The sequence below is a fragment of the Populus alba genome, chromosome 1 (assembly GCF_005239225.2).
Source record: "Populus alba chromosome 1, ASM523922v2, whole genome shotgun sequence".
In the NCBI taxonomy this organism is placed as follows: domain Eukaryota; kingdom Viridiplantae; phylum Streptophyta; class Magnoliopsida; order Malpighiales; family Salicaceae; genus Populus; species Populus alba.
Genome location: NC_133284.1, coordinates 14,713,016 through 14,738,532, shown reverse-complemented (window position 1 = coordinate 14,738,532; position 25,517 = coordinate 14,713,016). Strand labels below are relative to the sequence as shown.

At 32.8% G+C, this 25,517-nt stretch overlaps 2 protein-coding genes across 2 annotated transcripts; one reads left to right on the top strand and one right to left on the bottom strand.

The window, feature by feature from the left end:
* Window positions 1-12,445: 12,445 nt before the first annotated feature.
* On the top strand, window positions 12,446-13,249 carry LOC118039046 (14 kDa proline-rich protein DC2.15). Its single transcript, XM_035045613.2, has one exon. It carries the CDS (start codon window positions 12,559-12,561, stop codon window positions 12,970-12,972), a length of 414 nt encoding a protein of 137 aa, XP_034901504.1. The 5' UTR covers window positions 12,446-12,558; the 3' UTR covers window positions 12,973-13,249.
* Window positions 13,250-17,209: 3,960 nt separating this feature from the next.
* On the bottom strand, window positions 17,210-24,763 carry LOC118039044 (chaperone protein dnaJ 13). The gene is made up of 13 exons (XM_035045611.2): window positions 24,431-24,763; window positions 23,880-24,166; window positions 23,222-23,419; window positions 23,019-23,133; window positions 22,565-22,651; window positions 21,992-22,080; window positions 21,152-21,236; window positions 20,487-20,540; window positions 19,713-19,793; window positions 19,164-19,241; window positions 18,395-18,634; window positions 17,534-17,641; window positions 17,210-17,448 (listed from the first exon to the last, which is right to left on the bottom strand). Exons 1-13 carry the CDS (start codon window positions 24,572-24,574, stop codon window positions 17,392-17,394), a joined length of 1,623 nt encoding a protein of 540 aa, XP_034901502.1. The 5' UTR covers window positions 24,575-24,763; the 3' UTR covers window positions 17,210-17,391.
* Between the last annotated feature and the right edge of the window lie 754 nt (window positions 24,764-25,517).

Below are 25,517 nucleotides of genomic sequence, written 5' to 3'. Positions count from 1 at the left end.
CTGGACTCGGAGTTATTGGGCGAAGGGTTAATATATACCGATTCAACAACATGCTCATGATATGCTGCTGGTGGACTATCCACTTGACTGTGCCATATCGAGCTACGACTTATGGCCAGGTGTTTGAATAGACTATCTACTGTTCCTTCTCTTTTTCCTTGTTCTGTAAGTATTTTTTTGCAATCTTATTTCTTCTTTGAAAATGGTAGATTGTATCTCGATTGATGGTTTTGGCATCCAATCCTCATATTCTCTCTCTCACACACACACACACATAATATATATATATATCTGTTTTTGTGGCTGTGCTTGCTTTTTTCACATACAGTGGAGGACGTACAGTATAAAACTCAATGTTCGATCCTGCAAAGGGTGCTGAGTAGTAAATGACACTAAAATATGTTGTGTGGTGTTATTCCTTGGCAACTATGTTTGTGTAGCTAGGATTATAACAAACAAAGGCTATCCTTCAGAAATTAGTATTCATTGGCAGCTTTGAAAACTCGACAGAAATCAGTAACATCATCAGAATGTGAATATGTTTCACTAGGCTGCACTAAAGTCTTGAATAATCTGCTTTAGTTTTTCTATTGACAGGTGGGAGTAATTTCCTCTGTCGCAGACTAATTCATTACACTGACTCTAATGGAAACTTAAAATCTGGCCAGCTGAAAATAATTGGTACGTGTTCCCTAAAGAAGGATAGATATAGTAATTAACACAGAGGAAAGATTTCTAGTTAAATTGATGCAGTGTTCCCTCTTCCAACGCAAGTGTTTTTTTCTTTTTCTTACGAGTCCATAAACATGGCTAGTTTATTTTTCAAGTGATTCATCTTTTGGTTGAAAAATGATCCTCTTTATTATTTAGAGCTCATGCAAATGTATTTATCTATTTATTTTCAACTTTCCCTCCTCCTTCCTAGGTTGGTTGAAATCACATTCCTGCGGAAGCTGCATGATCTATCTAATAATGAAGCAGCACCGGACAGCATTCGTCTAGCTCCAACTGGCTTGGACACAGATTTTTCTTGTCAAAGCACAGCAGCATCCCGTACATTGTGATGCAATATCGAAAGAGATAAATCTGCTAATGACACTGGTCACTATCTCGAGAGGACAATTGGTTCATTTGTTGCTTGATGATTTAGGATTCATCCAGCTGTCAGAACCCTTCAAGAATTTTTAATTTGACTTTTGGAAACGGACAGACAGCCAAGGGAATTCAAAACTGCTCATAAAGGCAATCAATGATGGTAGAGTTCATGCTGTAGTATCATGGGAAGCATGTCTCTGCTGTTTTCTGTCACATTTTTTGGATAGCTGTAACATATGTATATATCTATGTCTGTTCTGGTGGATTCTTCATCTTGATCCTGGAGGGACAGTCTTTGATTCCACTGCTCCTAGATGGATAACTTCAATAACACAAGTCACATATGCTTTTCCCTTCTTGGGAAAAAAAATAATTAAGGGGAAAAAAGGAAAAACAAAAAAAAATGCATTGTGCGGATCATAATGTGTCTGTTGTTGCAGGGGAAGAATAGATAATCATCGTAAAAGAACTAATTCAATCCAATAATTTAAGATTTTGGATGAAATTTTAATATATAATTTATATTATTTTCTAACACACTTCATCAAGTAAAAAATTTTTGGGCTTAAAACTTGCACATGCTCATATTATTTTATGCTTAATTTTTATCAAATAAATAAAAATTGTAAAATTCAAATTTGTGACCACTTGATTATCGAAAATTTAATATTATATCAAAGAATTATCTCAATTTAATAACTTTAATTTTTAAATAAGATCTCAAATATAATTTATATTAATCACCTATGCCTTTTAGTTTTTTCTTAATAATCAATAGTTTACTGTGAAATAGAAAATCATAGAAAAAACGGTGGAGATATCCCATATGTTATTTTGTCAATTGACTAACGGATAGGGAATGTTTGGATCTTTAGGAGTTAAAGTCCCGTCTAGAGTAAGGACAAGGTCGGGAAGGTTAGTTATGTTAATCCAGTTTTTTTTTTTTTTTTAAGATTTTTTTATTAAAACAATTTTATTTATTTTTTTTAAAAAAATAACAAGTTCTTAGAGTAGGTTTCACTAGATTGATAGGTCCTGAATCAATCTGTATTTTTAACTGACTCAAGTCTTTCCTTCTCTCTCTGTTTTTTTTTTCTTTGAACTTATAGCTAATTAAAACGAATATGAATGGTCATAGTTGAAAAAGAAAAAGAGAAACATAGAAAAAAAATGAAAAAAAATTTTGATTGGTCATATTCTAATCATAAAAAATAATCTTAATATTAATGTATTTATCTTGAAAATAAAAGTTCTCATTTGGCCATTTAATCGTGATAGAAAAAGTAGATAAAAATCCTCAAAATTCAATTTAATTTTGTGTTTTGAAACTAGTTAGGTTGTATTCTTAGATGAAAATATATTAAAATTTAGATTTTAAGATTCAAATTTCTTAATTTTCAAACCACTAAAATAGTCAAAAATTTATTGTGACATGCAATCCATGCATAAGTTTGTTAATTAAAAAAAACTTAGGTGAATGATGTATTGTACTCTTGAGTTAATGAAAAAAAAGAAGAAAAAGGTGCATCTGAGATTTTTATAATAGGCCAGATGCGTATCAAACCTTTCTAAACCTAGAAGCCCTTATCTTTTTTTAAAAGGCCATGCACCCATATTCATCCTTCATCTTTTTTATTTATACAATTGGATTATTTTTTATACTTTATAATGAATTTCTTTAAAATATTTTTTTAAATGATATGTTAAAAAATTCTGCTTATACCATAATTTTTTAATAATATTTTTTTTATAATAGTATTAAAAATTATTTTATAAATAATATATATGAAAGTAACATAAAAAAATATTTAAAATAAATACACATGAATATTTAATGAGAATATATTATCTATATTGTAATTTTTTATTATGAATTTTTTACATACTTTTTTAAATAAAATTTTTTTTTCATATAATCACGTAAAAATTATAAAGGCATGTTTTTTTTTAATTGAAACTTGCTTTTCATATTATGATAATTTTTTTTACTTAGAATTATACTTCTAATAAAAAAAAAAAGACTTGTTTTTATCAAAAAAAAAAAGAAAAAAGAAATACATGTAATGAGAGTTTTGATTAAAGGATATATATATAATGTACAATAGTTAATGTAGAGATTACAACACAAGAATAATAAACATTTTCTAAATATATACAAGCCTATGCTATAATATGCTCCCTCAAATCGAGGGTGAAGATTTTACCTGAAGAGCAAAAAAAAAAGGAAGAGGAGAGAGGTTTTGTGAGAACATTTGCAAGTTGATTATTAAAAGAAATAAAACGAATATGAATGGCTTTTGTAGCAACTCTATCACGAACAAAATGATAATCAAACTCAATATATTTAGTACACGCATGAAAGATAGGTTTGACAAATAAGTAAGTAGCATCCAGATTATCACACCAAGTCATAGACACTAAAGAAGGAGTAATCTGCAGATCTTGCAATAAATATTGAAGTCATAAGACCTCATAAATGCCATTAGCTAAGGCTTTATACTCAGTCTCGGTAGAAGATCGAGCAACAGTGTGTTGTTTCCTGGACTTCCAGGAAATCAATGTATGACTAAAGAAAACAAGATAGTCACCCGTAGATTTACAATCATCAACACTACTAGCTCGATCAGCATCTGTAAAACCATGCAAGGAAAAAGAAGAGCTATGTGATATGAAGACCAAATGAGATTGTACCCTTAAAATAATGTAGATTTCGTTTAACGACAGCTCAATGTGAATCTGCAAGAGCATGCATATATTGACAGACTTTGTTAACAAAAAAATAAATGTTTGGTCTCGTAAAGCTGAGATACTGAAGCGCACCAATAATTTACCAAAAACATGTAGGATTAAGGATCAAGCAATTTAACACGAAAGTAACCTTTGATGTAGAAATAAGAGTATCAATAGGCATGCAAAAGGACATACTTGCTAATGATAAATGTCACGGGGTCGCGCGCCACGACGTCGTCTAAAAACGACGAAGGCTTTTGTTGTGCCTCCCTAATGAGGTGTGATATGTTAGGAAAGGTTTTTAAATTTAATCATAAAATTATGATTAATATTTAGGAGTCACCACCTAGTATTATGGTCACTAGAAACCTATGGTCTGCGAGAGTCTGGGTAAGGGACTGGTTGTGCAAGGGGAAGACGCATCACCCCCAGTGCACCCTACCTATAAGTTGCATTGTTGTTTAATTTTTTTTTTCTAGGTCAAGTTTTTATTTGTTGGTTTTTTCAAAGGTTCAATGTAGATCTCTTTTCATAAGAAAGTCTCTACCTTATTGGGTAAAATCCTAACCGTTCTACAGTCTGAATTTTAGCATCGTATTTATTTACACCTTGTATCTTTAATACCTGACGGTGTGCCTTATTGTGTAATTATATTTTATACCCCCCAAATATTAAAGTCTATGTCTAGACCCTAAAAAATAAATTGGGAAAAAGATTTTTTGATATTTTGGTCATACCTTAATAAATGATTCATAAACCGATTATGATATCTATTTTTTGGATTTTCATAACATGAAAAAGATGCAATTTTTTAATGAAAATATGCTTGGAAAAAATTTAGGATTTGACTGTATGCATGGAATTTTTTTTTTTAATGGAAAATTAATTTAAAGGTTTTTGAGATTTTTTTTGAAAATGTTTTGATTTTTTTTAAAAATATTTTGGAGAAAACTAGGTATTTTAATACCGGATTTATATTTTATATTGTAAATATACAACTCGATATTATGAAAAATTGATAGAAAAATATCTGAAAATCATAATTTTTTTGAAATGATTTTTGAATATATATAATTCACGTCCTGTATGAATAGTCGGACTTGAATTATTCACGCCTACTATTCACGCAATGAACATGGAATAAGAAGAAGAAGGAAAGGAAAGGGGGCTCACCTGGTTGAAGGGTCATGGCTGCCGTCAGTAGTCTGGCTAAGGATGGTGGAAGAGGTGGTGGTTGCAATGGTGGAGGACGACACTGGTCACATCAAGAAGAAGAAACATCTTGTAGAGGAGAGAAAGACGTTCACAGTGGTTGGCTAGTGGTCTTGGCAATGCTTGGTGGTGTTGATTGCTCAAGGCGGAGTGGAGGAAGAAATGGTGACGATGTTGGTTTCTTGTGTCGGAGGAAGAAAAAAGAAGAAACAGAAGAAGAAAATCTGCAGCGAGGAGAGGGAGGACCTCGTAGTGGCTGTCTCTATCGTCGGTGAGGATTTGGGTTCGTAAGGAGGCTGAGCAACTGTTTGCTGGCAGAGGAAAAAGGTTTATGTGGGGTTTTTAACGGCTGAAGCCATGGTGGAGAGAGAAATAGAGAAGAAATGTGCAGAAACTGGAAAAAGCTGGTTTTTTGGCTAAATTTGAACCCGATTTTATCCTCTCTTAGGGCATGAAATCCACTTATATATATAGGCGGTTGATTCAGTTGGAAATGATCCCAATCGTTGGTTCAAATTAGACATCCTGAGTTGTTAAATTTGTAGGAAAATGCTTACTAAGTTGGCCGTTTTAGGCCAACACCAGTGCTGATAGGTTGTCATTCAGCCTGAACAGGCCATATAGGGTTGTAGAGAAATTACAAAGGATCATTTGTGTGCAAGATTAGTCAATTTTGATGGATATTAGATGCATCAAATGCACCTACAAAGTAGCCTCCTTAAGTTGTCATTTTAGAGAAAATTAAAAAAAAAAAGATGAACACTACCATAGTTCTGGTTTTGGTCAAAGTTCATTTCAATCCTCTCTCTTTAAATTTGATTTAATTACACCCATAATTGACGCTATACTTTTGAATTAGAACCCCTAATGTACGCGCCTTTTGCATTGTGGTCCCTAGTCTCTGTTTTATACAATTTAACCCCTAATCGACCATTAAAATTTTAATTTATTCTCTTTTACATATTAGTCCTTGGCTATGAATTTTGTTAATTTGACCCTTAATTGATCCAAAAACTTCAATTTTCTTGCAATTTTGCTCTTAATTTCAGTCAATTAACTTGAAAAATAAATAAATTTGGTCTCTTAAAATTTGAATCTTCTTAATTAAGCTCAAGTTAGGCTTCGAAACTTAATTTTCACCAATTAAGCCCCTAATAAAATTAATTTGTCTCTTTTAAAGTATAATTAAGTCCTTGCACTTAATTAAATCCTTTAATTAGACCCAAATTAATTCTTTAACATAATTAAAATTTAATTTGGCCCATGATTAAATCAAATTGGCCTATTAAAAATTTAATTATGTCATTGAACTTAATTTTTATACAAATTCATCCAATAATCATTTAATTTGACCTTGAATTTGCATTTTCTCCATTTTTAGGCATAATAGGGTACAATTAGGCCTTAAAATTTCCTCTAAAATTGCAGCTTGATTTGCCGACTTGCTTTCTCTACGTTACCAGCCTTTATTTTCTTATTTTTTTTAATTTTTATTTTGAAAAAAAATGTGATTTTTAAGGAATAACCCAAAATTAGATTATGACAATAAACATCAAGAACATACTATCTAACCGTAGCATAATACCTATAACACTAGGATGAACCTTGATGCTTAAAAAATAATAAACAACTCCTAAATCCCGAAACTTAAACTCTAAGCTCAGTATGAATCAATATGTGAAGTAAGGCTGGGTTGCTTCCAGTAAACAGGATATCATCAACATAGACTAACATATAAAAAAAATAACATCATCCATATATAAAATGAATAATGAGGTGTTAACATTTGAAGCATAAAAAAATAATGAACAACTCTTAAATCCTGAAGCTTAAACTCTGAGCTCAATATGAATCAATATGTGAAGTAAGGTTGGGTTGCTTCCAGTTAACAGGATATTATCAACATAGACTAACATATAAAAAAATATCATCACCCACAAATAAAATGAACAATGATGTGTCAACATTCGAAGCATGAAAGCCAATATAGACGAGATAATCACTAAGTTGAGTGTACCATACTCGAGGAGCTTGTTTGAAGCCATATAAGGATTTATTCAATCAACATACATAAGAAGAGAGAGTAGAGTCAACAAAACTTGGAGGTTGTTGTATGTAGACCTAATATCCCATTGAGAAAAGCATTATCAATATCAAGTTCATTAATTTTCCAACCACGATACACTGTAACCATGAAAATTAACCGAACATTAGCTTGTTTAATAAAAGGATTGAAAGTCTCAAAGTAATCAATATCTACTTGTTGACTAAAGCATTGAGTAACCAAATGAGCCTTATAACGCTCAATGTTGCCATCAAAACGATACTTGATTTTGTATAAACAATGACAAATAACAATATTCATCGAATGATGAAAAAGAATAAGGGACCAAGTGTCATTGAAAGGCAGCGCTTAAATTTCAGCTTGCATAGCATCGTGCTAGGCATTACACTTATCAACATCAAAGAAGGTAAGTGATAGGCAGGAAACGAAACAACCTGAGAGGTAGGAGTGTTAGTGGTGGCCGAAAAAAAAAAGTCAGATTGGTTGTCTTTAGCTGCCATAGATAAAGAACTATAGGCGTCGATACATGGAGAGGTGAATATGAATAGGGATCCTGCTACAAGGGATAAGATGACATGTTTACAACTAAACTTAGCCTATCAGTAAAAGTAGAGTAGAGCTTGTAATAAAGACATCACTGGCAGACAATGGAGAAACATCACTAGGACAACCAGGAGGACCAACAACAACAAATTTGATACGCTGCAAAATAGAGGGGGATGAACATGTACCTATAGTATGATTGTTAGATAAACATGCATGTAGTGATGGATAAAGGGAATTGTCGAGTTATTGTTGGTAAGCATAAATAGGTGTGTGAGTATGAGGGGTATATGGACGGAGAGGTTGAGTGGCAGCAAGTATAGAAGAATGAAAAAGTGGGGAGATGAGGAGATTGGGTAGAAGACTAGTTGGGTTGAATGGAGAGTGAGAGGCGGATTGTGCAATTTGTTCAGATCTGACAAAAGAAAAAATTTGTTTATGAAAATGGATATGACGAGAGATATAAATATGTTGAGAAACGATGTTAAGACAACGATAACCAAGATGAGAAGAATTATAGCCTAAAAACACATATGAAGAGGTATAAAATTTTAATTTATGATTATGATAGGGACACAAAAACAAAAAACAAAGACACCCAAAATGTATGTAAAAAATTATAATTAGAAGACCGTTGAAAAAGACAATCAAAAGGAGATCTATTGTTTAGGACAAGAGTAAGCATTAAATTGATAAAATAAATTGAGGTTTCAAAAGCGTAATTTCAAAATCTTAATGGTGATTTACACTATCCTAAAAGAGTAAGATCAGTTTCCACAATATGCCTATAATGACGTTAAACGATTCCATTTTATTCATGAGTATGAGGACAAATCAAATAATAATGAATACTAATGGTCTAAAAGAAAGTGGATAACATGTGGTATTCACCACCTCAATCAATTTGAACAGATTTAAGTTTTAGTAAAAATTGATACTCAACAAAAATTTAAAATTAATGAAAAATAGATAAAACATTAGACTTCGCAATAAGAGGATAATATCATATATATTTTGTATGTTCATAAAAAAAAAATAAGAAAATAACAAAAACCATCAGATGAAAAAAGAGGAGCGGGACCCTAAACACTATGAAAAAATAATTCAAATGGAGTAGAAGTTTTGTGACCCGTAGATCCTAAAAACGGATACAACGATTTTCCTAACGGACAAGCTTGACACTAAAAATTAAGTCTTTTAGAGCTACAAGCAATCTTGTTTTTTATACTAAAAAATTAAAAATACAGGAAGCAGGATGACCCAATCGACGATGCCATAGATTAACAGAAGCATATATGCAAGGAAACCAATAAGCTTGAGGAATTGACATTAAAGAAGACTCAAAGAAAACATAGAAACCATCTTTACTCTGTCTGGAAATGAGCAGTTCCTTGGTGTTGAGATCCTTTATATAAAACACAAATGAGTGAAATTCAAAATAAACATTGTTATCAAGACAAAATTTATGATAAAAAATAAAATGTTTTTGAATATATAGGACATGAAGAATATTATACAAAGTAAAGGTATGATGTGGTGTATATAACTTTGTATGACCAATATTAGATATGGAAAATCCCTTATCATCACCAACAAGCAAATAATCATTACCGAGATATGGTTCAAACCCTGTCAGATTTGCAAGATCATGTGTGACATGTTGATTAGCACTGATGTCAGGAAACCAATCGACAGAACATGTTGAGGAAATATTTCTCAACGCAAGATTTGCACTAGGCTGTTGTCTATGGCTTTGAAGTTGAACACATTGAGAGGCTCAATGGCCGAAGACTTGACATAACTAGCACCAAACATTATACCACTTTGAAAAGCCATGATGCCCCTTGTTTTGCTGCTAATTTCATTGCCTCCAATCATTGTTGGAAGACCCACTAAAGCTATAAAATTAGACCGGGAAATAAACCTATATCCTCTTACGTTGCCAACAATAGGACGCTACCCTTCATGAAAGCATCCTTTACCTTTACCACAAGAACAAAAAGGCTAACATTGGGAAATAAGTGTTGTAGGGCTGGTTTAGCGTGGGTAGTAAAGGAGCATTGATGACAGCAACACCTATGGATTGAAGGGAAGTCCTGTGAAGAAACTAATGAGTTAGAAGATAACTATGAAGATCTGTATACGAAAAAGGTTATGCCTTGGTCATGAGGGTTGTTACCAACTCTTTGAATTCACACATAAGACCATAAAACACATACAAATTAAAGTTTTGAAGTGAAATTGGCCGGCCAACATCAACTAATTCATCAAATAATGTCTTTTCTTTTTATATAAACATAATGACCGAATCATTACCTTATCGAAGATTTTGAAAGGAACCATGAAGTTGTATAATATGAGAATTAGATGGAGAAGCAAGAGTTAGCTCAAGAGTACGCCAAACAAAGTGTAAGGTTTGGCAATCAACAAGATGGAGAACATCCATTGAAAAAAAAAAAAAAGTAATACACTTAGAATAAGATGGTCATGTTGTTTCCAATGAAGAAAATAATGATTAACGTGATGAGAAATACTATTAGTAGCAACCACATGAGGAGAATGACATGACAAGAAGTCATCAACAAAATAAAAAAACACCTTGTTCAAGGAAATATGACTTCATCTGCATTCGCTAATACATATAATTTGTGTTTGTAAGTTTCAAAAAAATAACTTGATGAATATTGAAGAGTGAAACAATAACTTCCATGGAAGCAAGTTGCATGGAAACAACAGTAGAGGAAGTCTACAAATTTGAAACGTTGATGGTGGCAAGATTTCAGCCAACAGCAGCAGGAGAAGAGTGCATAATAGAGGAAGACAACAAGTTTTGCGAAGGCACGACAGGAGAAGGAGCAGCCTCCAAAAGAGACTGGGAGGAGGAAATACATATATATATGTATTATCATTTTTTTCTAAATATATACTAGCCTATATATGCTATAATAGACTGGACTTCCAAAGACGTTAACCTTTTTAACCTTCAAGCTTCTTCCCTAATAACCAAACACTGAAAATGAACGAAATTTTGGGGGGTTTTTTTTCCTAGTATTGCAATACTATTTCCAACTGTTACATGCCCACAATGTTGTAGATCGAATCAAGAAAGACATGTTCTGGTACTTTTGTATTAGTCTTCTGCAACCCATGTCAGGAATCAATGTAAGAAGTTAGAACTTGTGTCCTTTGGAGCCCTTCAACTTGCCGTTGCTTACACATGACAAATTGCTGTCGACTTCTCTGGCTAAGATAATTCATGGTCACTCTACATTAAATTGGATCAAATCAACTCCTGTACTTCCAATCTAAGGTGATTTGAGCCCCTTCATCGATCCCACAATCCGATACTAATTATATAGCTAGATGAATGCCGCTTGTTATGATGTAATTGGTTGCAGAGTCTCAAATTAATTACTTGAACAATGAATTAGAGGAATAAATTTGATCCAATTCAAAATAGAGTTTGATTAAATAAATGTGCAAAACAGAGGGACCATGCATGCTTTTTATCCCACAGGAAAGCGCCGATGCAAACTTGCAATATATATATATATATACCTTCGAGTTTCTAAAAGTGCATCATAGATGACGCATTCATCTTCACAAGAACAAAACAGCACCGATCGGAATCAAATACTGATCTGTGATTTATGATTAAAGCAATAATTAAAATCCAATAATGTAATGGTTCCAAGATTGGATGTGCAGACTTGGTAAAACAATAGTAATTAATGAACAAATCAGCTACCATTGGAGCTAAAGCTGGCTCCACAGTGTGAATGGAGAGAAAATTAACAAATCATGACTACGGTTTAATTTGGTATGTATTCTGCTGATAGCTTGCATAATTCCATCAAGAACCGCAGTGGAGCCCATGTTGTAGGTTTTAGGGTTGCCCGTGACACTCACATGGACCAAGTAAACTTCACAAGATCGAATAAGCCAACATAGAAGCGTATTCGTTACCAAACTATAGTACATATTCAACAATAATTAACAGGCGAAAAACAACAAACCTCTTTGTTTTGCACTGAAGTTGTTAAAAAAATCCTTTAAAAAATGATATCCTACACTTCTATAATTCTGAAATTGTATGCATGATTTGGCTGGAATGGACGTTTAATTTCCTGGAAAATTAAGAAGGAAAAGATTTAGCAAAGCTAATTATTCATGGATGAATATGTGCATCAAGTATATTAAGAGTAGAGGATTAAATTGTACGTTAATATCCAAGATGAATAATCTTGAAGGGTGACAGTCGGGTACAAGAAAACAATAATCAAAACCAGCTCGAACTCAGCAATAGGATATCTGACCTGCAATTTAGAAGGGATCTGAAAGACATGGATTACCATTCATGAAAAAGAAGGTAGAAGAAAAGGCAGTCGTCTTTACATTACTGGTTAAGTGTTGTCTTAGCAAGTTCTTGCCTCCATCATAGCCAGTATGCATGAGCACATTTAGCAATCAATTTTACATAGTAGAACATGTGGTCAAGGTGGGTTCTCAAATTTGTTTCCTCGTGAGACGTTCAAGCAACCATACCATCTTCATTCTGAGGACGCCCAGGATAACTAGAACTAGTATGGTGCAGGGTTTTAATCTTATTGCTGACTAGACAGATACCATGGTAATGATGCTAGGACCGAGGAACATGGCAATTTGCCAATTAATCCCCACCACACAAGCATCCAAACGTTTGCCAAATATTGCTGCCAGCTATAAATTCCAAGAGCACACATGGCTAAACGAACTTATTCTATTAATTATTTTCCCTCAAGTCTGATTAGCCGACTGAATCTAGCTCCTTGAACCCTATAAAAACCCATCCCTTACAGCACCTCTCCATCACTGAAACAGCTCTCTTCTATAGCTTCAACTACTATAATTCACTAGAACTACTGCTCTCTTCTATGGCTTCCAAAAGCACGACATCACTTGCTCTCTTTCTTGCAGTCAACCTTCTCTTCTTCTCCCTAGTCACCGCCAAGAGTAGCAGTTGCCCCCCTCCTCCTAAACCCAAACCAACACCAACAGTACCAACACCAACACCAAACCCTTCCGGTGGAAAGTGCCCAAAGGATGCACTTAAATTAGGTGTATGTGCTGATTTGCTCGGTTCATTGCTTAATGTCACCGTTGGCACTCCCCCAGTAAAACCTTGCTGTAGTGTCATCCAAGGCCTTCTTGATCTCGAGGCTGCTGTTTGCCTTTGCACTGCCATCAAAGCTAACATCTTGGGCATCAACCTTAATATTCCAGTATCTCTAAGCTTGCTTCTCAATGTCTGTGGAAAGAAGGTCCCCAAAGATTTCCAGTGCGCCTAAAAGTATTTTTTTTCCATTATGCATGGTTTGCTTAGTGTGTGATTTTTCATGGTGTGAAGTACTTTGATTTTCTATTAAGAATCGTGTGATGTAAGTGTAACAGCTACTTGCTTTGCTTGTTTCAGTGCTTGTCTGTTTTCCACGAATAAGCGTAGCTTCCCTTGATAATGTCTCCTCAAGTTTTTTTTTTTTTTTTTTTTTTGATGTAATGAATGCCGCGGTTGAACTTGATTAAGATGTAATTCCAGCTATAAATCCTTCTTTTTGTTTCTTTTTATTTATAATTATTTGAAGTAAACTTGCAATTCTTGTCTATGATTCTGCATATGACAAATTGTTGCATGCTTAAACTCCCCGCCGGTGAGTATTATCCAGGAAAGAAAAAGAAAACGAGTGTTCTTGAGTCCGTTATTAGTACTCTTACCATCCGAAGAAAATTTACGAGAAACTCAAATTCATCTTAGAGAAAACTGGATGAAAAGAATGCATTAAGAAAGAATAAATCTAAATGGTGTCTATTTCTTATCCAATATATTCGAAGCTTACAACAAATCTAATGCTTGTGATTTAATCAAAAGTATTCATCTATTATATAACTTGGAACTCCATATGTTCACCCCATTAATTTCTCGTATCATTGTACAATAACTAAAAGAGGAGAGGATGAAGTGTTTAACTGTTTGTAAGCACTGTTTAATGTTTACATAGAGATGCACGGGTTTTGGCTTTAATTTGCTTTTAATTTTACACATGTATTGCTGTCTTACTCATAAGACCTTGGTTCACCCATCCATAATAATTATATTTCAGGCAACGCAGAGTTGCAGACACTTTCGAGAAATTTATAGTACAATGGAATCAATGATCAGGGTTCACAAAGAGAGCAAGGAAATGAATAAAATTGCTTTTGCAAATTGAGCTCACGATCCACATATAACATCACATCAAAAGGTTACCTTTCTAGTTGTAGGATCATTTGTAGATCTATTGTTGATGATTAGTTGTTTCAATAAATATGACAGCATCTGTTTCCATATTCCCTGCTGCTTCAAGCCATGGAATTCGAAACACCTTCTCCAGGGAGTAGGAAAAAGATTGCCACTACTAATCATAAAAAGCCTCCTCCAAGAGTACCTTCAAAAGGGAATCCGAAAAAAAGTTCACTGCTAACTATAGTAAGGCTGCTGAGCAGTGTGCTCGGGGAATTCTTTTGTTGCTCCTTTTGGGACTCTTGGTGTTTTCTAGTTACAAACTCGTTTCAGAAATAATTGAATCTTTCGTAAGTCACCGGCCGGTGTTTAATCTTGAATCGATGGCGGTATCGATGATATTTCTACAAGAGAAATCAGAGCTCAAGGCGTGGATTTTAACATTGAAATCCACGATGAGGTTACAGTTAATCCAGGTTTACCCTCTGAAAGGAGGATTGGAATTACGGTGGGCATGTAATAATTGTATCAGGCTTGAGTTTTTGGCAGATGGCATGGTTGGGAAAACATCAAATGCTCAGTACTGCTCGTTGGACAAGTACATGTATATTTTTTTTTATTTTAAGATTATGATACTTCAGTTGCAGGGTTTATTTTATAAAATAATGTTCTAATAATTATGTCAAATTTATCTGGGAATTTCTCTGCACGCTATGAAAGCATCCCTTGCAACTAGAGACGATAATTTTTAATTCTACTTCTCTGAAGTATTGTCATTAATTAACTTGATGTATGCCTTCTATGCCAACACCACAGATTTCAATGTCTTGTGATAAATTTTCTTTTTTCATTTCAGGACTGATTTTCTCGATTTTCATTTGAGGCCAAAACTTTACATCTAATTAATATGATAGTCCTTCATCTTAATTTTATTTTTCTGTTGAAGTTTGTGTCTCACTCACGGATCCCTCCATAAGCCAGGTTGTTGTGTTAAGTGCCAAGGGTTGATAGAGGAAATTTAGCAGCATAATATGATAAATATGATAGAAAACAATCGGGCATTGTTAGCATATTTTGCATGTGTTGATTAGCAAATTTAGCATATGAAGATTAATTAGTTGTGTCGGTCAATAGATAGTTAGAAGATTAGTTAATTGTATAAATAATAATTAATGAGAATCATGGAGTCCAAGCAATAAGATTGGTCTTTTTTAGCAGTTAAAATTGTTAGTTTTATCTCTACCTCTCTCTCAAATTCTTCTACTTCTCCCTTAATTTTTTTTTTAAAACTCACTATTTGTTAAAAAAAATCTTTATATGTTATGTTTTGATCCTGTTACACATTATTCTAATCAAGAATAACAAATAAATAGATATTAAGTATAAAATAAATTATATCAAATATTTAAGTGATAAAAAACAGAATAAATCATTGTTGACATTAATTCAAGTTACAAAAAATATCACTATTATTATCAACGAGTTTTATTTAATGAGCAAAATTTTATTTTCAGTTTCTTTGCCTTTCCTCTTGCTCCATAGAGTAAATTTGGTCTTGGAAAGTTTTTTCTAATTCAAGTTGAATTTGACAATTTGATTTATGACTGATTTTAAGTTGTTTGAGAATATAAATAGTTTTTTCAAGTATGTAGAATGTTTTTTTATGTGATTTTGAGTAAAATAATGATTTAAAAAATAAATTTTTTGGAAATGAAAACCTCTACTCTGATTTTTTGGTTACATTGCTAGATTATGGGATGGTTATGTTATTTTTAAAAAATAATGGCAAGCAATGCATTGCACGCTCTTTAATATACACAAATAAAAAGCTTGACATGCAGCACAGACCTTTTTTTTATTATGCTAGGTGCACGGGCTATAATATACCTAGCTTATTTTGATTTCTTTTTTCCCTTATAATTTGGGATTTGGTTTTTAATTTGAAAATTTATTTTATTGAATTACATTGAAATTTCAAATTTTTTTATGAAATCATAGATTTTTTATTATTATTATATTATCAAGAGCTTTTTTTAACCATCATTCATTATGTTTTATTTTTAAAAAAAATTCAATCGCTATTTTTTTATTAAATATTGTTCAATCTTTTGTATTTTTTAGATTGTTTATAGCATTAGCACTCTTTTTTTAAATAATCCTTCATAATAGTTTTCATTTCTACAATTTTATTCAGTATTGTTGTATAGTTTCATGAAAAAAAATCTAAGAAAATAAATTATCTAACTCATTCAAACTCGTCATCATCTTAATTATAAATTTAACAAATTAATATAAATTAACCCAAGTAAATAAAAAACATCATCATTTCAAAAAGCTTAAAACAACACGATATTGAAATTATTTTTTCTCTTGATATCAAATAGGTTTTAACTAGGGCTATGTTGGTTTCTTGGAAAAGTAGTTTCCAGAAAATCATTTTTTAAATTTTCTTATGTTTGTTTGCTATTAGAAAAATTGATCAACAGAAAACACTTTCCAGTCAATGAAAAATTTAGCTTGATTTTCAGGAAAGTATTTTTCTAAAAAATTTAAGCGAAAAACACTTTCCGAAAGTTGTAAAAAAATTAGAAACGTCACATTATTTGTTGATTATATCAAATTTGATCCTCAAACTTTTGATTACTATATATATTTTGTTTTGAATATTTATTTTTCAATTTCATCTCGTAAAATGTTTTATATTAACTTTGGTCCTCATTTTTATAATTATTATTTGCTTTTTACTTATTATTTTTTTATTGAAATTTTTTATTTATCAAATTTGGTCCTCATTCTTTTGATTGTTACTTACTTTATTTGAAATAATTTATGAAATGTTAATTATTATTATTATTTTAATTTCTTCATCTTTCATTTTTTTTATTTTTTAGATTTAATCTCTATTATTTTGATTATTATTTATTTTATTTGAGATAATTTATGATATATTATATATATATATATATATATATATATATATATATATTTCACTCTCATTCAACTTTTTAATTTATAAGATTTCTTCCTCATTATTTTAATAAACTTGAAAAAATAAAACATTAATAAGTTATTTTTCAGCTTATTTTCCATGACATAAACAAACACTAGAAAGTGTTTTCTAACTTATTTTTCATTACACTACCAAATATCGAAAAATAATTCACTTTTTCATAATTCACTTTCCTAGAATTCACATTTCAAAAAGAAACTACTTTCCACCAACCAAACAATTCCCTAAATATATCAAATTAGGTTTTAACCAAATAATATTGGTCAACTTCAATTTAAAATCCAAGTCAAGGCCTAGTTAGAGTGTCTTAAAAACTTGATCAAGAGTTAGCATTAACAACTTTTTTTTAACAATTATGAATGCTTTTAATCCTTCATTTATTTTATTAAATGGACGCTTTAAATTTAAGTTCAAAAGGCATGTGAAGAAGCAAAATTGTGAGAAATAGCTGGTTCTAGATTACACCGCTGTGAGAGGCATTCAGACTCTATGGGATTCTTGGGGTATCAACAACGCTGCATAATCATCAACCTCCACCTGTTAAAAAGAAAATTGTCGAGTTAAAAGGGTAGAACATTCGTCAAGGGACCTTCATCATAACACTAAAATAGAATTGCAGTACCTCAAATCTTTTGCCACCGTAAGTGAATTCCACATGCAACAGCTTAGGTTCACCAGGGCAAGGATCACAAAAGCCCATGATTCCTGACTTCCTTACACCCTCATGAAGCTGCACCAGCATTTTCGACACCAGAATAAGCACAAATGCAAAAAAACATGGAATAAGGAATACAAGTGCCATGAACGCTAAGTTAGATAAAACCTCTGACAAAAAATCTACTATCAAAAGCAACCAGAAAGCATACAGCAGGACTAGAGAATTTATCCGGCATATAACATCAATAAATTACTGAAGTTTTGAAAGAGAGAGAAGTTCCAACAGCCCCTCCGACCACCATGAGGAGCTGTAACAGGATGTCAATTATGACTCAAGGTATATTACTTTGGGCAAAGGCGTGAGGGGCTGTACACATTCCTTTGGACAATTATGACTGCGCAAAAGCAATTAATTTTGCATGATAGACGGAACACATGGTACCATCACACAAGGATGACCATTAAAACACTTCAGATGCACATTCACAGCATTACCCCCTCAATCACCTGAATGTAGAGATGAAAGCTGCAAACATCTCAAGACTGAATATCCTGCATTTACAGCATTATTTTATGCACATGTATTCTTCTTCAAGGTAGATTACAGAGTCCAGCAAACGAGCACTCAAATAGTAGATCAAGCAGTCAACCTCAAACTAAAACATTTAGCCAACACTCATGTTTGAATTAAAATATAAAGTTTGTTGATCATGCAACTAGTTCTCTCTTAACACACACACATACACGTGTGTTATTTTTTCACATCCATTGATAGAACCACATTTCAATGTATATTTGATAAGAACATGATTTAAAAGAAATATACCTTCAGCTGGCCAGAATCGTTAATTAGGAAATTAAGAGGTATTGTAACATCAAAGACTTCTGAAGCTGATTCTTGGTTTACTTCTCTTGATTCATCTGCTTTCTTCAAAGCTTTACTGCTTCCATACACAGCTTTAGTAATTACAAGTTCATTTGTTTCTAAATGCCTACTTATTTTCCTATTGGCCACAATTTTTAATAACTGTTGAGCCTTTACTGCTGCAGCTCTTGCCTCTTGAACCTAAACAATGATCCAGAAACAATCTTCAAAATCAATTAATGAAGCTAATTAACGAAGCATGTAGAAAACCATCAAAAAAAAGAAAGAGAACAAAGCATGAAAAGGTACCAGCTTCTGTCCAAAATACATGTGACATTGCAGGAAAGTACAGATGCTAAAAATGCTCTGTATTTGCAAATAAGGGGAAAATCCTTTTCATGTAAAGAAGAAATTTTACTAGTAGTAGCACAATTACAACGAGGAGAAGAAAACCTACTCAAAAGAAAATGACAACCAAGAGAATAATGCATTCTAATCCCATTGAATATCTTAAGAACCTCCTCTAAAGGTCCTTGCAGTAAAGTGACCAATAAAAATTAAGGAAATCATCTCCATTAAACTACTATAATTGGGAATCAAGACCATGCAATCAAGGATCGGGCATTTTTAAAATTGAATAATAATGATTGGGCATTGACATGTTACAGAGTTCCCATAACAAAAAGCAGGCATAAACCACTGCTTCCTTGGGCAACCTTAGCATCCATACCTGGGCAGAATTTCTCTCTTTATTCTCTAAAGTCTTCTGCTTTTCCCTTTGAAGGTAATAAGGTTTGACTACGAATTTCTGCCATCATAAGGATACATGGTTAAGCAGATAATATACAGATGACGTTTCAGTAGTAAAAAAAAATTCTTTTGGCCATTGTGGTTGCACAATTTAATCAACTTATGGGGAGCAATCAAATGTCACTCCAGCTCGAAAACCATTCAAGGTTTAGATTTGTGAAAGTTTAGATTTATGTCAGATGTTTAACTGTAAACCAGAGTATAATGAGTCCTTCCTGGTACAGGATTTAATCTAGGTTCTCTGGTGGTTCTTTAGTCACCTGGGGTTCAGTTGAGTGTATAATGTACACATCAAGCTGATAGCTTTATTGGACACTAAGAATAAAGACAAAGTTTATGTTATTTCTGCTGGCCTTCTCATAAATTACATCTGCTTCACCTTATCAACATGAAACCAAACCTAAAGAAGCATAAGGTGATTAATTGTTTAGCATGCAAGTGAAAACATAAGAGTGGCGTCAGTAATAACCTTGAGTAAGAAGTAAAGAGATGTTGGGATTACAAATGCTCCAGTTGCAAACACTGGATTCAAATGCCTGGAAAGCAACATCTGCACAAGACAATCCATCAGCAGCACGATGATAAAAAAAAAAAAAAAAAAAAAAACAAGAAGCAGACAGGCAATAAACACAGACGTACTAAGTTACCAATGGAATTAGTTCTGCTTGCTTTCTTGCAAGTAAATAGAACCATGCTAAGGTGACATATATTGTAACAGAGGTCTTCTCCATCCATTAGTTACTTTTCATACTTTGCCAAAGTAATGCAAAACAGTGTGAAAAAAAACAATTTTTTTTGTTGAGAAATATGAAACAAAGACTATTTTATTTGCATGCTACCCATCTACTGATTAGAAATACATTTTGAAATTTTGGAGGCGTGTAAATTGTTTCTTGCTGGAAATTGAATATGTAAAGAGATGTGATTTTCCACGTGTATTAAAAAACAATGAATACATTCATAATATTATGTAAGGTCTAATCGATATTTTGCCTATATTATAATGTTTTTACTACAATGTTAGGTTTAATTGATTTATTTTCCCTAATTAAAAGGAAGAAAAAATATCAATATACTTTTATCTTAATTTAATACATTATCCATTATTCTATGAGTAGGAAAAATTTGCATTCAGAAAACAGAATAACACATCCATCACACTTGACACAGAAATTAAAAGAGAACAATGTCAAGCAAACATGACCTGTCAAAATGAACAGCAGAAAGAATAAGTTTTGCTTACAGGAATAATCAACTTTTGTCCTCCTCGGTGCAATTCAAATTTCCAAAAGATTCCCTGCCAACAGAGAGGAGAAAAAATCTAAGTTGGTGGTGCATTCATTGAGCATCTAAGAGAGGGTTATAAAATGAATGCCTTTGCCTTTTAAATCTACAAAACATTTATATATTTTTTTCTTTTTTTCCCATTTTAACCTATGACGGTTTAAGCGAAAGGTCCCATAGGTCATTGCATCCATGCTTAATAAAATTGCAGAAATTGGTGCAAATGATTTATCCACACTCTGCTATTACAATGCCTTTTAGACATTAGTTTATGTAACATAATTTACATAAAAATTAATTAGCAGAAAAGTTGTGGCTTCTTTATTTTCTCCTAGTAGAATCCAAGAAAGCACAAAAAATAAAAATAAATAAGCCATGCTGCCAAGGTAACACGTGCAGGTTTGAGTTTTGAGAGCAGCTGCTCTGTGAGAGAATGTTGAGGTGCAAACTCTCCCTCATTGGACCCCACACTTGATGGCATAACTGGATGATATACTGGTATACATCTCCACAGAACTACTTCTATGGTTCATTCTGGTTTCGTAAGAACCAGAATGTTACATGCAAAATGGCAAAATAACATAAAAGCACAATACTTAAATTTGGTCTCTTGTTTTTAGATACCTGAATTCCTATTGTATACAGCATTCGAACTGTGCTGAAATTAGATAATTTCCTTCCCCCACCAACTTCAACCTCCAAATTGGTGCTGCAACAACAATTGATTCACTCTTATGCAAGATATTTTATGAAGCATTTACACATAACATGAGAGAAAAATGAATATATTAAAAGCTATTGCCAACTTCTAGCTATCCAATGCCCTAGATTTCTCCTGATTGTTGAAATTAACTGTTTACGTCACATATAAGTTGTGCACTTGTGTCTCAGCAGGCATCACTCCTGTTTTCTGACAGATAATAAATCTTTCAATAGATTTATAGATGATGTTGTCCCCCCCATCAGTGCAAAAATTACAATAACTCAAATGTTTTGACTTTCTAATCTACAGCATTATTCATTTGTTATTAGTGATGCAAAAAACTCCTTAACATAAGTATAAAAGAATATGCACATCAGAAATGGTTGTTAATAAACTGTACTTAAGCGCTGAAGTACGAGCGTTTCTCTCTCAATCTTTTTTCATCTTGGTTAAGACCTCATGAGAGTTATGACTTCTATGATGGAACTTTCCTCTCTCATTCAAATGTGTGCTCCCACTCAACATGTTTCATCTAAATGCTATGGACATAAGAAATTTTAAAGCATGGGTTCATATCTTTTATATGTGTAAAGCAAACTTGGTCAAATTCATAATCTATATCTTGTAAAATTGAAACTTTCCAGACACATATACCAGTACAAATGGGAATATGGAAAACTAGTAAATCCAAGGCAGACATCATATAAACAATATTAGTTACCACCAAAGAATACTCCTTTATTAAGATTTTGAGCATATACCTTCCAAATCTGCCAGCAATACGACCATGAGATTTTGAAGAAAAGCGATGAGTATAATGAGCTGACACGGCAAAAGAGCTTGTGCCAATCTGCAGTCAATAAGCAAATGCAAAAAAAAAAGAAGGAAGAGATGAGCATGAACTTAGTGTGAGTTTCTAAAAATAGTAATAGCAAGGTAATATGCATGGAATATGAAATAGCTAAAGATAGATAGAAAAGTAGATTTAAAAGAATGGAGATGGAACAAAAGTAAAGTTCATAGCAAATCAGTTGGTCATGGGCAACTCCAAGTTCGATAAACTTATATATAGTTCATGTTCTCACAGTTGATTGCAACCAAATAATAAACTTGAGTGCAGAAAGCAAAGATTAAGCATTTGGCTAATCTATGTTGAGCAATAAACTAGTCACTTAACCAAATGATCAAAGCATGCAATTTCAGAACATGATGGCAAAACCCTACTTTACTTGTAGTCACAATATCATTTACTTTTTCTCACTCAAAACTATTTCCCAAGGTTTTGGGGACATTTTTGGCATTGATGTCTTGCTTGAAAAAGCAATTAGATGTACCTTCAGCTCTCCAGAAGCAGACATTTTTTCATGTTTCTTTTGCCATCCAACTGCTATAGATGACTCAGGACCTAATAAAAGCTGTATCTGAAAAATAGAAAGTGCCAAACAAACAACAATTCAAAGATTTTAGAATAAGAATAGAAGAAATATACAAATGTAACTCTTTTATTTTATTTACTTTTTGACCCTACCCATAATTCCACTAAATCAAATTGGTAATTGATAGTTTAAGTCTCTAATTACACTAGAATGTATTTTATTTTTTTTATTTGACTATATTAAACCCACTATCTGATAGAAAAAGTTCGCTATATTGAAAATCTTGGGATAAATTACATCAGAGCCATTGACCAATTTGATTCAATGCTTGAAATAAACACCCAAATCATATAATCACGCTAAAGGTACAAAGTAGAAGAAAAGAAGATATAAATGAACAAAAGTAATTTACATTTCCATTTGCTGTTTCAGAGAGTTGGCGGGTCCAGGTATTGGAAAGATTAATTGAACCATCCCTCAGAGACTTTGCTATGGCAATTGTAGCCGTTGAGTGTAAAGATAGGTTACTGCAAAGTCACATTTGAAAAAAAAAGATATAGAAAGACCAATAATTGTGCCAGGTAATCATGTAGGTTCCAAAATCAAATTCCCTACCGTGTTGTTTGCACACCAATAAGTGCTCGTAAACCAGCTGATGCTATGAATTCTATGGATGAAACTGGAGAAAGCTGGTGCCTGAGCACTGTAGAAGCAGCTCCACCACCAGAATTTTCATTAACTTCCAAATTTCCACCAATAGCAATAGCAGTGCGCTTAGATAATTGAGATTGAACTTCGCTAGACATAGCCATTCTAGAAGAGGAAGTCAAAAGATCAGTCAACAAAGAAAGTAAGCACAAGATACAGCACTTGTCTGAAGTGTGATAAAGTATTTAGAAACAAAATGAAATCGTAAAGTTTAAGAAACAGACAATTTAACAGTAATGAGCACACCTGTAGACCATCGTGATAATCATAATAAAATGAAAAATCATTTTGATAATAAAAGCAAATACACTGCCTATGCTTACTGGGTGGGCATGCATGTGAGAGAGCACAAAAACTTTTCAACTCAGGTATCATATAAAACCTTGAGCTTTTCAAATACATATGACATGCTTCTAGAAGACCTAAGTTCCATGGAAAAATACGTTGAAAGTTTCTGGTAAGGTTATACAGAGATATCAGCCAACAATACATCAGCCATTTCAGAACTTCCCATCAAATGAACGCTAAACTTTAATATAAAAGGTGGGGTGGGGGTGATGTATACCCTCGCATAATGCCATCACCATCCAGAAACTGTGGCAAGGACAAATGGGAGAGTATTGTGCCAGAAGGTCGAAAATGAGCTAACATCTTCTCTTCTTCCTTCCTCTTTCGCAACCTTTCAAGCTCGGCCTTCAACTCTTCAACTTTATTCAGCTTCGGACCAAGCTCCAAACCAGAATTTATACCTTCCATGCCATATATGTCATATATTTGCCTTTTATACTCATCCGATAATATTTCATACGCTTGGCATATTCGTTGAAAGTTCTCAGTGGCTATTTGCTGCATCTGAAAACAAGCATTTTCAACCAACCCAAACCAAAAAAAAAAAAAAAAAACAAAATCAAAGACCAAATTCCGTTCGAGTAAATCGCAACTTATTGTTTATTATTTTGGACAACCAACAGAATCCCATTTTTAAAGAGTGATCCATATTGTCAGAGAATGTTCAGAAGTTTACACTGAATTAAGCTTGTTTAACAAGAAAAACACTCGAATTATGGAGTTTTCAGAGCCAGAACAACTTCTTTAAAGCTAATAAAATTGAATTACATGAAAATCTTGGTACTTGTCAGGATGATAAACTTGAGCCCAATGTCGATAAGCCTTTCTGATATCTTCATCGGTGGCTTCCGGTGACACTTGGAGAAGTGCGTACAGTTCTCTCTTGGGTTGTCCGGCCTCTTCTCCATCCATTTCTGTTCTTCTTCTCTGTCTTTCAATCGATTTAAAAACAAGCAAACATAAACGCAAACACAGAGCTAGTTTTTGTGCCTTCTCTGTTTTTTAGAGTAGGCACCAAGAGGGAGGGGAAGACAAGGCTGGGATTTTAGTTTTAGGGGTTTTGCTTTGCAAAGCGTGGGGGTTCAGTCAGTGACTCGGTCGGTTCATGGCCCTATTATTATTGCCCACGGTTCCGGTTCTTCAGGACGAAACTAACGTCACAACCGAGTACATGGGTTTCTCCAATTACTAGCTGCCATTGTATGACGCTAGGGGAAGTTTCATTTCAGTTGCGTCGTCTTTTTAGTTTATCTCTGGGCTTTATAGATTTATCCAAGATTCGGTTTGACTTGATGTATGGAATGCAGCCCAGCCCTCAAAATAATAATTGAGAAGCTCGCAATTTGGTAGCCCGGCATCAAAAATAAAATGTTTTTTTAAGTTTTTTTTTTTTTGTTTAATTTAATTTCTTTTATTAAAACAACTGAAAAGATAGTATTATTTTTCGTATGGTGGATCCGAAAACATATGGTTGACGATTGTACACTTGAACGTTTAGAAACACAGTATAAATTATATTTTTAAAAAATTTAAATTTTTTTTTATGAAAAAATTAATTTTTTTATATGTTTTGGATTTTTAATTCACTAATCTTCAAAAATAATTTTTTAAAAAATAAAAAAAATATATTATTTTAATACATTTCACACGAAAAGTATTTTAAAAAATAATTACAATAACACTTTCAATAAAACAGTTTTGTAAATTCAAACTGTGGTACATTAGTATAATTAGACAAAGGGTTAACACATAGCAATTAAGATTAATATTAACATTAACTTAACAATAAAGCTAAAACAATATGATAAACATTGAACACATACTTATTCATTCACTGTACACTTTCATAAAACAA